This window comes from Haliotis cracherodii, unplaced genomic scaffold (assembly GCF_022045235.1).
Source record: "Haliotis cracherodii isolate W230 unplaced genomic scaffold, xgHalCrac1.p SCAF_4, whole genome shotgun sequence".
Lineage (NCBI taxonomy): Eukaryota > Metazoa > Mollusca > Gastropoda > Lepetellida > Haliotidae > Haliotis > Haliotis cracherodii.
This window is the reverse complement of record NW_027266297.1, coordinates 9,593,919-9,609,045: the sequence shown is the minus strand read 5'-3', so window position 1 is coordinate 9,609,045 and position 15,127 is coordinate 9,593,919. Positions and strand designations below refer to the sequence as shown.

General features: G+C 40.1%; 1 protein-coding gene across 1 annotated transcript in view; it reads left to right on the top strand.

Annotated features, from left to right (window-relative positions):
- LOC139479685 (uncharacterized) overlaps positions 1 to 14,615 on the top strand; it is a 43,366-nt gene extending 28,751 nt beyond the window's left edge. The window contains exons 6-11 of the mRNA XM_071262529.1: positions 2,031 to 2,168; positions 4,178 to 4,298; positions 4,415 to 4,640; positions 12,505 to 12,641; positions 12,978 to 13,116; positions 13,495 to 14,615. Coding sequence (XP_071118630.1) covers positions 2,031 to 2,168; positions 4,178 to 4,298; positions 4,415 to 4,625 — 470 coding nt within the window. The 3' untranslated portion in view covers positions 4,626 to 4,640; positions 12,505 to 12,641; positions 12,978 to 13,116; positions 13,495 to 14,615. The remainder of the gene's footprint in view (positions 1 to 2,030; positions 2,169 to 4,177; positions 4,299 to 4,414; positions 4,641 to 12,504; positions 12,642 to 12,977; positions 13,117 to 13,494) is intronic.
- Positions 14,616 to 15,127: the final 512 nt, after the last annotated feature.

Below are 15,127 nucleotides of genomic sequence, written 5' to 3'. Positions count from 1 at the left end.
TGGTCATCAAGACATATCTTCTGATCTATATGGTCATATCTGATGAGGACTATCTAATCGGTTATAATGGTTGATGTGATGAGATGGTGCCTCAGTAGGTCGTTCAAAAGGTCGGGATCCAGTTCGAAATTGCATTTTTGAGCCAACGTGATTAATATGTGGTAAAACAACCTCTGTGTGTCATCCATGCTCGAATTCTTCGAGTCAGGCTTCTGATGAGTCGACCAACATCGGATTGATTCATCAGTGAGGACAACAATAGTTTATTGAGAGTGGTTTGCGGATTTTGACGTTGACGTCCCAAACGTGTTCAATGGGGGAAAGGTCAGGACTGAGTGTGGACAATAACATGAATGTTTGAGTGAGTAGTGTTTTATGCTGCTTTTAGCAATATTCCGGCAATGCCACTGCTGGGGACACCAGAAATGGGTTTTACACATTTTATCCATGTTTGGAATCGAACTCGGAATTTCGGCGTGACGAGGCCAGGTCATCACCGCTAGGCTACCCCGCCACCCCGAAATCCTGGAACGATGAGCACGTACATTATCATCTTGATAGATGAAACGTTGTCCATCAAGTTGTGAAAATGACACCACAAGTAGTGTTGTCCCAAAAGTATTGACCTGTGGCTCTGGCTTGGACAGTAGGGATGCAGGTCGGTCAGTCATTATGATACCAATCCAAAATATTATGGACCCATCCGCCAAACGATTATGTTGTACGACGTCCATCAAACGTTCATTAGGACATGCCATTATCCCAGTCAGTTATCCCAGTGTTGACGCTCCCCACACCACTGACGCCTCTGATTCAAATGGCGTGCAGTAATTTGTGTAGGATGACACATGGACGTCGTCATCTGCGCAGACGCTTTCGCACCACCTGGGCATGTACTCTTACACCAGTTGCCTGTTGCAGCTGGTCCCATAGCTGAGTGGCAGTTTGCAACCGATTTCTTAATGCCATTTTCTGACTAATCTGCTCTGGGCTGGAGTGGTTGTCCTTGGGCGCCCAGAGCGGAGGAGATCATCGTCATTATGTGTTTGTTGGTATCGGGCCCACAATCTGCTAATAACAGACTGAGAAACATTCAGCTTTTTGGTAACAATATTCTGACCTGTGCCCACCTGCATTGCAAACATGGTATGATCAATGCGGTTGCTATATGTGTTTAATAAAGTGTCTTTGAGAATTTGGTACCAAGACAACAAAATGCGTCTGCTCATAACCGAGACTGAGTGACAAGGGTAAATCTGGCATACAGCACCATGCACGTACTGTCCAAGGTCAGGTGCTATCAGGTACTTCATGAATGTCACAATCTTGTGTTTGATTCGAAAGTTTTTGAAACCTAAATCACTTTAGTTCTTTCATCAAAAATCATTGGTGTATTTTCCTGTAATTTCACCTAAAAATCAATAACTAGTACGTTTTGGCAAAGTTATATATTCCAAGCAATCAACAAGAATTACGAATAACCCATAACTGTCACAAGGGACGATGCAAAATTAACAATTAATAGAAGCTACTGTACATGGTAAACATTGAAGGTGACAACATGTCACTCAAGGCCCTTTGAAACGATATTGGCAATATTTTCCCTCACAGTGTTCGTGGCTTCTGGATTTTGTTAGGTGTGGGATCGTGATACACCGTTTTTCAGAAAAAATGTCCGGGTTTGAAAGTATACGGGTACATTAGTGCTCAGGGGGCACGGGTGGCCCACGAGACTGCATGCAGAGTTGCGTCCCTTGGGCACGCCAGAAACCAATGATTGTGGGTTCGAATCCTGATTCGCCCCGATTATGTTTCTAGGTTTGTCAGCACCATACCCGTCCTCGTGGGTTTCACCGAAGTGGTAAACGTCTGAGACCTGCATCACTTCGGGCTTTCCTCCCACATTAAGCTGATACGCCGCGATATAACTGTAATACTGTAAAAAAGCGGCTTTAAACCCAACTCACTCACTCACCATTAGTGTTCATGCGCTGAAATGAAATTAATTTGCCTTGCAATATTCAAAACAGAGTGTCCCAATGGCACATATGGCATCAAATGTAACTCCGCATGTGGCCACTGTGCTGATACCAACACATGTCATCACGTCAGTGGAGCCTGTCCAGGTGGATGTCAGGCAGGGTGGCAACTGGACCTGTGTCAGACAGGTGAGTGTGAGCAATCTAAAGTAAACAAAATTGCCTTCTTTTAAATTTAAGATACATTAAGACGAAAAGATATGAACTCTCTTGTTCCTTTTGTATGTCGTCAGAAAACTATGAAAACTAGAAACACATATCCACATGTGTGTGTGTGTGTGTGTGTGTGTGTGTGTGTGTGTGTGTGTGTGTGTGTGTGTGTGAGTGAGTGAGAGAGAGCGTGAGCAGAGATGGGAGGGAAGGGAGCTATTTTTTACAAATGGCGTAGAAACGAGTGAAAATATCTCCTTTCCCCCTTCACGAGATGCGAGAAACATGATATTTCACGAGACCCATGGAATATCCTATTTATTATATATTTTTTGAGAAGTGGTCTATAGGAAAAAAATATTCTTGAAACCTACCAAAAATGGCGAAACGATCAGTCTCGATTGATGTGTTAAATGAGAAATTTAAAGTTCATAACAAACCTTTTTCCAGAGAATAAGCCATAAATATCTGACATTACTTTGTCATTGAAGAACTAACGTGAAAAGGAGGTCAACAGTTTGTGTACAGGCCAGATACTTACCATAAAAGAACCACCATGGCGACATAATCAAATGACATCACTAATGGCTTTGCTACTGAGGCTGTTAGCAGTACTTTTACACTTAAGACAATGTGTATTTCTTTACACTTAAGACACTGTTTATTTCTGTCTACAAACTACAAAAAAGTTGAAAGAATGATGTTGGATGATATCAAATATATCACATACTTGGACATCAAAAGACACGATGGAGATATTCTCAAAATGTTCACTGTCTTGAAATATCACTTTTCGCAACTTTAGTAAACTCATTCACCTGATGTAGGAGGAAGTAAATTCTCCAAAACGTTGTGTTCCTCATAATAAAGAAGAGACATAAAATGGAGACCATATTCTACATCCTACATCACTCCATCATAAAAGCACCCGTCAATAACAGAAACTAGAGTATTGTTATGGACCTATTTGTGATAGGTGTCAGGAGGGATGGACATTGGACAACTGTAATTCATTTATAAAATTAGTTTGCCTTTTACGACCCTTTTACGATGTTATCAGTTTCCGCACATAATCGACACTGATTATTCTCTAGATTTGGCGTTTGTAATCTTCTTTCATACTGAAGGCGAACATCAACTGGCTTTTGACAAAAGAAATTTGGTGCATGTGGGGTAGTATCCACACACTGTAACTGCACCAGAGAAGGTTGTCATTCTTTATGTTTCTATGAACTATTACATTGTATATATTTATGTGGAGGGTTAGGCGTCTGCCGGGAGAGCGGAAGGTCGTTGGTTCGATCCCCTGGCCACCTCATATCCAAAGATGCTAACACACAGTACTTGCTGGTGCTCGGGATAAGGAGCATAAAACAAGGAATGGTCTCTCAGTGGGATACCCATGCTACATTTGGACATGGTATCTCACTGGACCAGTGCTATAAACGTCAACGCCACTGAATAACCAGTCATAATTTACAACGAAACAGACTAATAGTTTTGAAAATTATATAAATGGATGACAAAAAAACAGTGATTACACCAGTGGTTCTTGACAATGAAAAGGATCGTTCTGTCATACCGCCACTCCGCCACTCACATAAGTTGAATAAAAAGTATGTGTTTGTTACATCACCCCGCACAGCAGTACTCCTGACATGCGACGGCGGCCTGTAAACAAACCTGACAATCCAGCGATGGACCAGGATTCCAGTCACACGATAGCGCATTTTCTAATTTTGTTGAAAGTAATAATGAAAAGCTAATTTTGAATTACGTCTGTTGTTCACAAGTGTAGAGATGCTGCTGCTTCTTAGTGAAAAAAATAAAACGTTTACGAAATACGTTCTTTTTTCAACACAATGGGGGCAGTTTTAATGTCTTGACAAGTACAAGCAAACACACAAATGTGCATGTTCGTCGCCATGTAAGTGGAATAATATTAAACACAATTTCACCCCACTTATACTATTTCTCTTGTTTTACAGAATTACAAATGGATTCTGCAATCACTCCGACAACAGCTGGAATAATCGGCTTAGCTGCTGGAATTTCTTTCATGCTGATTCTTGTAGTTGGACTTTACGTGGCCCGGGTAAGAAAATGGAGGTAAGTAAACCATACAAAATCACCCATGACATGATACTTTTTATCACTTATTGTGTACACCCTTCTTATGGTAGATCGTCATCTGAAGACCAACATCTGTAAATCTTGCTTCGCAGGTTGCAGTGGATAAACGCTTCTCAGAAGGATGTGGTAAGAGTCAAGGACACACAAGAGCCAGTGGATAGGAACACTGCACAGCCTTCAGACAACTACACATCTCTATCCGAGCAGGCTGGTGGTCGCAACATGTTCACCAATGACTATGATGCAGTGGATGTCGAGGCTAAGGCGAACAGTGACTACGACGTCATTAAGAACAAGGCTTAAAACAATTTGTAGAGGGTACGTTGCAGTGACATAACACCTTACCACCTAAACACAGTTTCAACGAATGGAAGCGACCGTACCGCATTCGTGACAACAATGCATTTAACCCATATGTGTCTCAGTTGTCAGTTACAATCGTTTGACTCAAAAAGTAAAGCACATTCACTCGCTTACTATTTTACTTTGTTCACTAGGTGTATATATACTTTTCATCCTCAGTTGACTGGGATTTATTATCATGCGTATATTCAACATACTGTGATTTTTAGGGGGTTTGACATGTAAGCGTATGTTATGGTCGACTGACCAATCGTACTTCGTAATCGTCGTCGTCGTTACTGTCACCGTAGGTTTATACGTACTAGTATATGTTCCATTTCACTGTTATTTTGTAAATATTGGCGTTGGCCTCGGCTTGCTGATGTGACCATTCGCGTAATTCTGTCAAACTGCGTGATGCCATTTCTTCTGAAACTGCTTAACTGACGAAGCTGAAAAAAATGGCTGTAGAGCTTCCAAAATTGGTAATGTTACAAGCTGGTTAAAATCAATATTCATATATCTTCAGTCAACGTCTTTCCAGGCGCTGCGATTCGCTGTGCAGAGTTGCGTCCCTTGGCCACGCCAGAAACCTATGATTGTGTGTTCGAATCCCGGTTCGTCCCGATTATGTTTCTAGGTTTGTCAGCACCACACCCGTGCACGTGGATTTCGCCGAATTGGTAACGATCTGAGACCTGCATCATGTATCCCTTTCCTTCCACATTAAGCTGAGATGCCGTCACTTACTCACTCTCCTTCCAGAAAGTAAAGAGAATGGGTATTGTTCAGATGTAATGTACGACAGGTAATGTACGACAGGTAGTTTCTCATTCCAAACTTAACATATAACTTTTTTGGGTCGGGGAACGACGGTCATCCTAAAGGTTATTGGGAATTTGTGTACTTTTAAGTGTGTGCTCCTGAGGCTTGCTTCTTACAATAGTCGAATGAGTAAGATCAACGTCAGTGCTATGGTCATAGCAGGGTCGAAATTATAATATAAATATGTGGATCTTTTGGATGCACTGACTACGTGACTATATACTGTCATGCAGTATTATACGTTACATTAAATACTGCAGAAAGACTGTTCGTTTCATACTTGCCCATTGGTCATTACAGAAAGGAAATGCTTACGTCAACTCGTGTTCAGTATCTCTCTTTGTTGAGACAGAAAGGTGAATTATTTTATGTTCTCGTCCGAGTCATTTCTGTATACATTTTGTGTATATGTGTTCCAGGCGAGTACCATATTCCATGAAATGTAATTCGTCGTATTACAACATCGAGTTCAACCGATGAATTAACTCTTTGACCATTGTGGACGCATAGTTCATATAATTTCGAAGTAATCATATGTCGCTTTTTTGTTTCATTCCTACTTGCACACCACATCGGCCTTCTCATTCGACGATAAAAAACATATGAGAAGAATGCTCCCCTGTTTAATATGTGTAGTAAAATAACCTGGGGGGACACTTATTATTAAGAAACTGACCATTTGAGATTAGTGTGCACAGGGATGCTTGTTTCAGAAAATACTGGGAAGAATAATGTTGCCTCAGGGTTTATCAAAATATATATTGTTTTCTGGTCGTCAATACGTGGAATATAACGTGACTCCTCTCAAAGAAGATAGTGTATGTCTTGAAGCAGTGGTGAAACATTTAAATTCTGCCTAAAAGAAAATGTACCAGAAAAGATTTATATAATAAGTAGCTTATATATGTTTTTGCCAGCATGTGAATTGAAAGCAGAACTAGATTTGCTAAGCCGACTACTCAGTAATTCATTTTCACATTATTTTGTAGCAGCTTTGCATATACTATCGACTATTCTTGTAAACCTGCGCACTGGCAAACATGTATGTTTTACCAGCTTTATTGACATCGTAATTGATATTTGTTTTCGTTTGAATAAAATTCTTGAATTGTACCTTTCTGGCATGTTTTCTATTGTAGTCCACTTATCCTTATCCGTAATTATTTTGAACTGATGTTTCGTTTCTGTGTTTATTTGTAATAGATGCAACATATACTTTCATGCAGAGAAATGGTATCATCACGATTTGATGTCGATTGACAAAATGTTTTAGCAGAGATAGAAATGGTATCGACGCTTTTATTTCAAATGTGATCAACTTATTCAGTACTTAATGGTGTACGTAAAATTCAATCCTTGTTTTCGAGAAAACGTGTCCAATTTTAAGGTACGGTGCACCATATCAAAAACACATGATGCTAACAAATATAATTATCATTGTTGTGCTAGAAGTTAGATCTAAGGATATTTCTCTGAATTATGTATGCAAAATGTAACCCCTGTACCTATAATGGTGAGTGAGTGAGTGGATGGATGAGTGATTGAGTGGTTGAGTTGTTGAGTGGTTGAGTGGTTGAGTGAGTGAGTGAGTGGATGGGTGAGTAAGTGGTTGGATGTTGAGTGGTTGAGTGATTGATTGGGTAAATAAATGGTAGTTTGGGTGGTTGGGTGAGTGAATAGCTGAATGACTGGTTTTGTGAGTGATGAAGTTCGTTGTCGTTTACCACTCCATCGACACACATGGCATGGGTATTGTGCGAACGACTGAGACACTCGTGACCTCACCGTTGACGAATTCCACTTTACCTGTGATGTCTCGTAAGAAAAGGAAACGGAAACATTTGAGAGACTGGCCATAGATGGTATTGGACGTTATTTGCTCCGGTAGTTCGAACCAACACTCTCAGAGTGAAGCACCTTATCAACCAGCACAATGAAAAGGGCGACCCAACTCACCGAGGCCCCCGTAAAGGGGAAGTTCGACAGGTTGCAGTCTATATCACCTACTTCGTGGGATTTGACCCACACTCTCACAGAGAGGCATGTAATCGCCAGCACACTACCACTCGTAGGACTTCCATTTTGTGGACACTTCATTGGCTGATTGAGTTGTTAACTTTGTGTGCAGGCTGTACGAGGGACTAATATTACCCATGATTATAGCACAATCATTGACCTGTGATCTACTTGTGGTGGATGTGTCGTGTTGCAGAGTGTGACAATGGGACATAAAAGCAAAACTGTGTGACGCAATGCAGTGACAGACAGTGTAATGGTAGCTCGACCTGCCTGTTTGTCTAACAATTGATCAGAACAACAGACTTCTCGGTTAAGTAGCTTGAAGTAACTCAAATTACACTCGAAGTAGCTCTAATCCAAACTGTCATTGTGATGAAGTAAGGAAAGCTTTTCTACCGCAGACTGTCATTGTGATCAGGTGGGTGAGGTTTGTCTAATTCATAACTAAAATTGTAATCTGGTGGGTGAAGCTTGTCTACTCCAGACTATTAATGTGATCTGGTGGGTAAAGTCCATGTACTTTAGACTATTGCTTAGGTGGATGAAGCTTGTCTACTTTAGACTGTTGCTTGGTTTGGGTGGGTGAAGCCTGTATACTTCCAACTGTCATTGTGATCAGGTGAATGAATCTTGTCTACTTCAGACTGTTGCTGTGTTTAGGTGGATGAAGCGTGTCTACTTCAGCCTCTTGCTGTGTTTAGGTGGGTGTAGCTTGTCTACTTCAGCCTCTTGCTGTGTTTAGGTGGGTGTAGCTTGTATACTTCAGACTGTTGCTGTGTTTAGGTGGGTTAAGCGTGTCTACATCAGACTGTTGCTGTGTTTAGGTGGGTGAAGCTTGTCTACTTTAGACTGTTGCTGTGTTTAGGTGGGTTAAGCGTGTCTACATCAGACTGTTGCTGTGTTTAGGTGGGTTAAGCGTGTCTACATCAGACTGTTGCTGTGTTTACGTGGGTGTAGCTTGTCTACTTCAGACTGTTGCTGTGTTTAGGTGGGTTAAGCGTGTCTACATCAGACTGTTGCTGTGTTTAGGTGGGTGTAGCTTGTCTACTTCAGACTGTTGCTGTGTTTAGGTGGGTTAAGCGTGTCTACATCAGACTGTTGCTGTGTTTAGGTGGGTGAAGCTTGTCTACTTTAGACTGTTGCTGTGTTTAGGTGGGTTAAGCGTGTCTACATCAGACTGTTGCTGTGTTTAGGTGGGTGAAGCGTGTCTATTTCAGACTGTTGCTGTGTTTAGGTGGATGAAGCTTGTCTACTTTAGACTGTTGCTGTGTTTAGGTGGGTTAAGCGTGTCTACATCAGACTGTTGCTGTGTTTAGGTGGGTTAAGCGTGTCTACATCAGACTGTTGCTGTGTTTAGGTGGGTTAAGCGTGTCTACATCAGACTGTTGCTGTGTTTAGGTGGGTTAAGCGTGTCTACATCAGACTGTTGCTGTGTTTAGGTGGGTGTAGCTTGTCTACTTCAGACTGTTGCTGTGTTTAGGTGGGTTAAGCGTGTCTACATCAGACTGTTGCTGTGTTTAGGTGGGTGAAGCGTGTCTATTTCAGACTGTTGCTGTGTTTAGGTGGATGAAGCTTGTCTACTTTAGACTGCCATTGTGATCAGGTGGGTGAAGTGTGTCTACTTCATACTATCATTGTGTTCAAGTTTGTGAAGCCTGTAAACTTCCGACTGTCATTGTGATCAGGTGAATGAATCTTGTCTACTTCAGACTGTTGCTGTGTTTAGGTGGATGAAGCGTGTCTACTTCAGACTGTTGCTGTGTTTATGTGGGTGAAGCGTGTCTACTTCAGACTGTTGCTGTGTTTAGGTGGGTGAAGCGAAAAACTCGACGAACAACGATTCAAAGAGTGATCTGTCAAATTCGGTACCATGACCACATCCATGTCATGTCCTTCATTCTATTTGTAGGACATAATGACGTCATGAAAGCAGTATATACTTTAAAACTGAACGTTGAAGGGCTGCTTCATTCTATCTTGGAAAGTCACATTATGGCTGAAATAATGCCGACGTGACTTTGATTAAACTCACTCACTCTATCTTGGAATGACTGCTTGAATAATGCTCATAAGATATCTGCGGAAAGTGATTTTATTGTGACTTATGTTATATGGCTGTGTATTTTATTGTTTAGCAATGATTGTGTTGCATTGTTTCTGTTCTGATTCGGTGGACGCTAATTGCATTTATATGTTGACTGTGCTCAGCTAGGAAGTTGCTTTATTTAGATGCTAGTGTTGTGTGTAACCTTCCGGTTCGGAACACCGCGGACGGTGAGAGCATGTTACCGAAATTTATGTAATGTTCTATGTAATGAGGGCACCGTCTAAAACGTTTGAATATATGCCCCCGTGCAGACTACATTAGCTGAATATAATGTCACACCCACACTTCCTCATCAACCCTGTCCATTTTTAATTAATTCACACATTGTGTAAGTCATATTCTCAATTATTTAATGCTGTGTGGAATTCATGACGTTTGAGGTCTTATAATATATATTTGTGTATATACAACTAGGTGGAAATCCTTACATGCAATATGGGCGATAATGTATCGAAGTCCGTAAGTACACATATCAGAAATGTATAGCTGTACCCATGTAAGACATGAGAGGTTTACACATTATCTAATTTACAGTTTACACATTTGTTATGACTAAGTAAAATCCATGTAGCGTTTATAATGTATAGACGTTTTACAAGCAATATGTTATGGTTAAATGCGCATTTATGTATGATTATTGTATTTTCCTGTGTTGTTGGCTCATACAAGTTCAAGAGATAGTTTTATATCATATGCTAATCATGTGCAAAAGAAACGGAGTCTCTTTTGTCCAATAGAATTCACGTCACGTTGATTCACAATAGACTGATCTATATATGAACGTGATCCTCTACCTGGTCTGCGCGGCAGGGTGTCACAATGACGGTGTGGGCCAGTGTTGCGTTTGTGATTGCCAGTCTGAGCCTCGCAGCATGTTAGTACATTTACCGACGTGTGTTTCAGGACATGATTCTTGAGTACATGTATCATTGATTTTTAGTTTGGACTTGAAGTAGTCGTTGAGATACATGCACCGAATGGTACGGCACATGAGACAACATTGCCGTTGTTGAACTGATACGTGCATCACATACAATCTTATTGACTATTTTCTCCTATGACATTCGTATAAGGAAAACTATTCCAGCGAGTTCTTCCAATACATTAAAATGTCGCCTGATTGACGCAATGTGTATACTGTATACTTTATACAACATAATTATAGTCATACCCAACATCATTCTCTCTCTTAAAAGTCATTCATAACTAAAGACAAACGTGGACTGTGATAATGAAATATGCAATGGTGGTATATCGTCTGAATATGCTGACATGCTATATGACAGTTGAGATTGTTGTCAGTATTATGTTTTGAAGCGTGAATGTTCATAGTTCACAAATCTAGTCTTTATTTATTTACAAGCGTTGATTGTGGGAGATGTTGACTCTCCGCTCCTCATCACCCGACTTCCAGTTTGACTCACACGGGCGAATAACCAGGCTTGTTGTTGTGTAGATATCAGGAGTTGTATATAAATAGTGTACTCGGGAAAACAGATACAAAGGAAACATTTGTGAAAAATATGGCGGCAACATACATGTATATTGTCACTTCACTGAATGCGTCACAGGTGTGTAGTTGTTTGTCCATTGACTCGCTGTAGGGTAATTACCTTATCCTAAAGGTGTCATAAACGATATTAACATAAGCGATCCATTACATTATACTTGTATGTGCTTTTTGTGCATAGTGTGTTACTTTCATCTGAGGGACACAAGCATAAACATAGGTCAACTATTACTATAAGAAGATTAAAAACTATTACATACGCGACGACTCAATCGAGTTGGTTTAGAAACCCGAATGTGAAAGCTTTGTCACTGTATCCCCATTACGTTAAGGGTGACACGCGTGTGACAATGCATCTAACATACTCACCCCTGGGTCTTCTACTCGGGTACGGTTCTCAAACAGGAAACACACGTTTGTCCTCCTTGCCTTATTCCGGTCAACATTACACAAATGACATTCCATTTAAAACGTGCCAATGCCTCGGGTCACTGGTGTCAGTACATCGGTGAATAGAAAATGAGAAAAGGCCTCTACAATGGACTAGAAGTAATTTCCAATAATTCATTATATTTGGTTAGAGACAGTTATCAACTAAACGATACCAATCGCGATCGTTTGCTTCCTTTCGAATTGTATTTGCAACCTTTCTTTGTTTTCGTACCTTGAAAAATCAAAAGACTTGTTTCAAAGTTTTGCGTTCCTCGTTTCTTAAGCCAATGAACTTCGTTGTTCAACCAGGGCTTACCCCTTGATCTAAGGATATCACAAGCTTCGCTGAACAAATTACACGTTCAACGATTGAGTTAGATTCCCCACACTGTGTGAAGGCCATGTCTGATTTCTCTCGCCGTGCGGCGAACTCTAGGCGTACTGAATTATTATTTGTTTTCTCATCATCGTATGGCTCCTGATCGCTAAAGTCCTTCAAGCTGTATATCAGCTCTCCATGGACAAATCTATCATTTTATTAGAAAGATTATATTTTTCTCGTACAGTAGTTTAAATGCCACCACATGATAATATACCTAAATTGGACACGTGTATCATAATATTCTAACGTAAATAAAAGCAATAAAACTATTTGCATCGTACGATTCCGTTCCTACCTTGAGCAGGTGTCACTATCATATGATACAAGCTGTGGGCGAACGCAGAACATCAGTCATTCTATTCGAGTATTTGACATGTTTGTGACAAGAAGTATGGTTTAATCAACAAGGGCATGGATATGTCTGTGTGTGCATTTTATTCTGCACTGGTACAAATGTGACGTTATCATTTAATAAGACAACACGATTAACAATATGTATCATGCAAGTGATTTTCAATCTGTCTGAGGAAAGTAGACTGACATTGTTTTGCAATATTTCACACAGGTAGGCAGGCCCCGGCAAGTGAAGATGGTCAACGCTGACGTCCACTTAACAATGGAAGCTATGACATCACATTTGTTGAATCACGCCGATCTTCAAAACACATCAACACAGGCCCACCCTGTTGTTGTTGTTCACAGGTGAGAATGTCTCCAGAATATTTGACATATTATCATTCAGATTATTCGCCAAATATGTTCCCCATCGTAAGTATAATAGTCAAAGAAATCAGTTTGTATGTTTCGATTCCTGATATATGTTACTTAGGATTGAAGCACGTACGGGTCTTTTTGTTTTCATTCTTAAACTAATCGAAATTAAAAACATATTTTCACTCGATGAAGCAAATTTGAAAACTATGTTAATACAGATAGAGTAAATAACAAGATCCACTTTGTGATAAACACATTTACTGGTCATGGATACATGACACACAAAATAACAGGAAACATGACATGTAACTATTTGAATTGCAGCAACAATGACCGCAAACTTGCTGTCTCGCTCTGCATCATGGGTAATATTCTCTCCGGTATTCGAGAGGATGCTCGTGTTGACGTCATCGGTCACGTGAGGGCATTCCTCCGATGTTGCCCTGACCTCCAGTTCACCCAGGTAGAGTTCCTCACTTTGCTGATAAATTCTACTTTTGAAATGAAATATGTCTGAGCAAAACCAGTGTTTATTACATGGTAGTTAGGCCCTGAATTGTTATAGCTAAGCCCAAGTGATCTATCGTTATAACCGCTCGTGGCTTAGCCACTGTCTCATAGACAACAGATGATGCGACATGCGAGTCATACGCGACAGCGTACAACACTATCAGGTGTCTAATAGAACATTCACAGCAGCTCTGATCTCGCCTCTAACCACAATAAAATCTGATCATAGATCATGCAAGGTAAAGCATTATAAACACAAAATATCGTAAACTACATGTTGAGTGTCTCAGGAATACACTTTCAATAACAACAATTTGTTTTTGCTTTTCAGAGTGATGTGCAAATGTTCCACGACTTTGCGCAGCAGTGTATTCTGAGGACATACCCATCTAATACTTATGCCAACATCTAAACTTATCACCAAACAATCCCAGAGGACCAAATTACACCAACTTTGCCAATATCTGAACTTATTACCACATCTTATGGTCTTGATTCTGCCAACCCCTCTGTCATTCAAACTCAACACCAGTAGGTTCATAGGTGATGCATGTATCATATACGAATGTATCGTCTTCAAGCAAGTCAGTGTGCCAGCCATTCAAAATATATTGCGTCATATTTCAGACACGTGACAAGTATCAACTTCTGAGTAACACAGAAGCATATAGTCTGAAACTAATATCGTCTACCTATGCAGCACCTAAAGCAAATGAATCTCACATACTTATTGCATCTAAATAGCTCATGACAATATCGCTTGCTTACCCATACTACATCCTTACAATGTAAATATGGACTACATAAAGGTTTGCTAACGTTATATGTACCACTGCAATATGGTCAACGTCCAACGTCGTGCAAAACCAGAACGTGTGTTTTCGTCATATTGGTCAAAGAAAAGATTCAGTGGATCAGTTATTTTTCGTATTGTCTTCTTTGTTGTCTCAGTTAAGTCAGACAAGAACACCAGCAAGATGAATAGTAATGCCCTATCCTATACAGTGCTCAGTAGTGTTAAGTAAGGACCCTGTAGGTAAAAGTACAAATGTCAAAGCATTCCTGTACATGTATATGTCAATCAGTTGTTGCGATAGTTTGGGTGTGTTGTAATCAAACAACTTCTGAGGAAGAATCGGATGACACTCTTTGAAATCTTCTTAGTAAGAGCATACTCGTTTCTACTTAAATGATTCTGAAATATATAGGAATATTGTTCGACATGAAGGGAAAGTTGACTTTTGAAAAGACATACTAGCCTTGTCATTCGTCTTTCGTCACCATGAATATTAATACATAGATCTAATTATGAAACAGATGAGGCGGTTTCACTTGTTACTGAACACATTCTCGATCATTTGGGCAAATCAGTGGAAAGGAATTGGCTCTTTGCCGCATGTGTACATGTGCATCCATTGTTTAAGTTGCATATGAAAGTAATATTACATAGATATGAAGCCAGCTTATTCTTCATTTCAATTTGTTTATTAGTTTTATTCTCTTCGCTTTCAGCAATAAAATAGTTGTAATTTTTTTTTTCTTACAGTTTTGTATGAATGAATTGCTTAAATGTCAACATATTTATCAATCATTAGGGACCCGGAGTAATAATATGCAACAGTAACCCAATGTCTGTCGTACGTAGGAGCAGACTTCAGAGGATCAAGTCATTACGGTCTGTGACATGGCTGATGGCGTCTCATCGTCGACGAGGGCGCTGGTCTTCAAATATCGCTGCGTTAATCATCAACTCAGATCGTCAAATAACCTTCAGCAGAAGTAAACTGCCTAACAAGAGAAAGTATACACTTGAAATTGGATTTGACCAAAACAATACAAAATTATCAAAACTTGGTTGAAAACAGTCTCTAAACCACTGCAAACTTAAGGTCCAACACACAACTGTGATACCCGTGTCAAATACATCACTATCGAATACGTATGGATTGTTTCCTTTTTAGCTA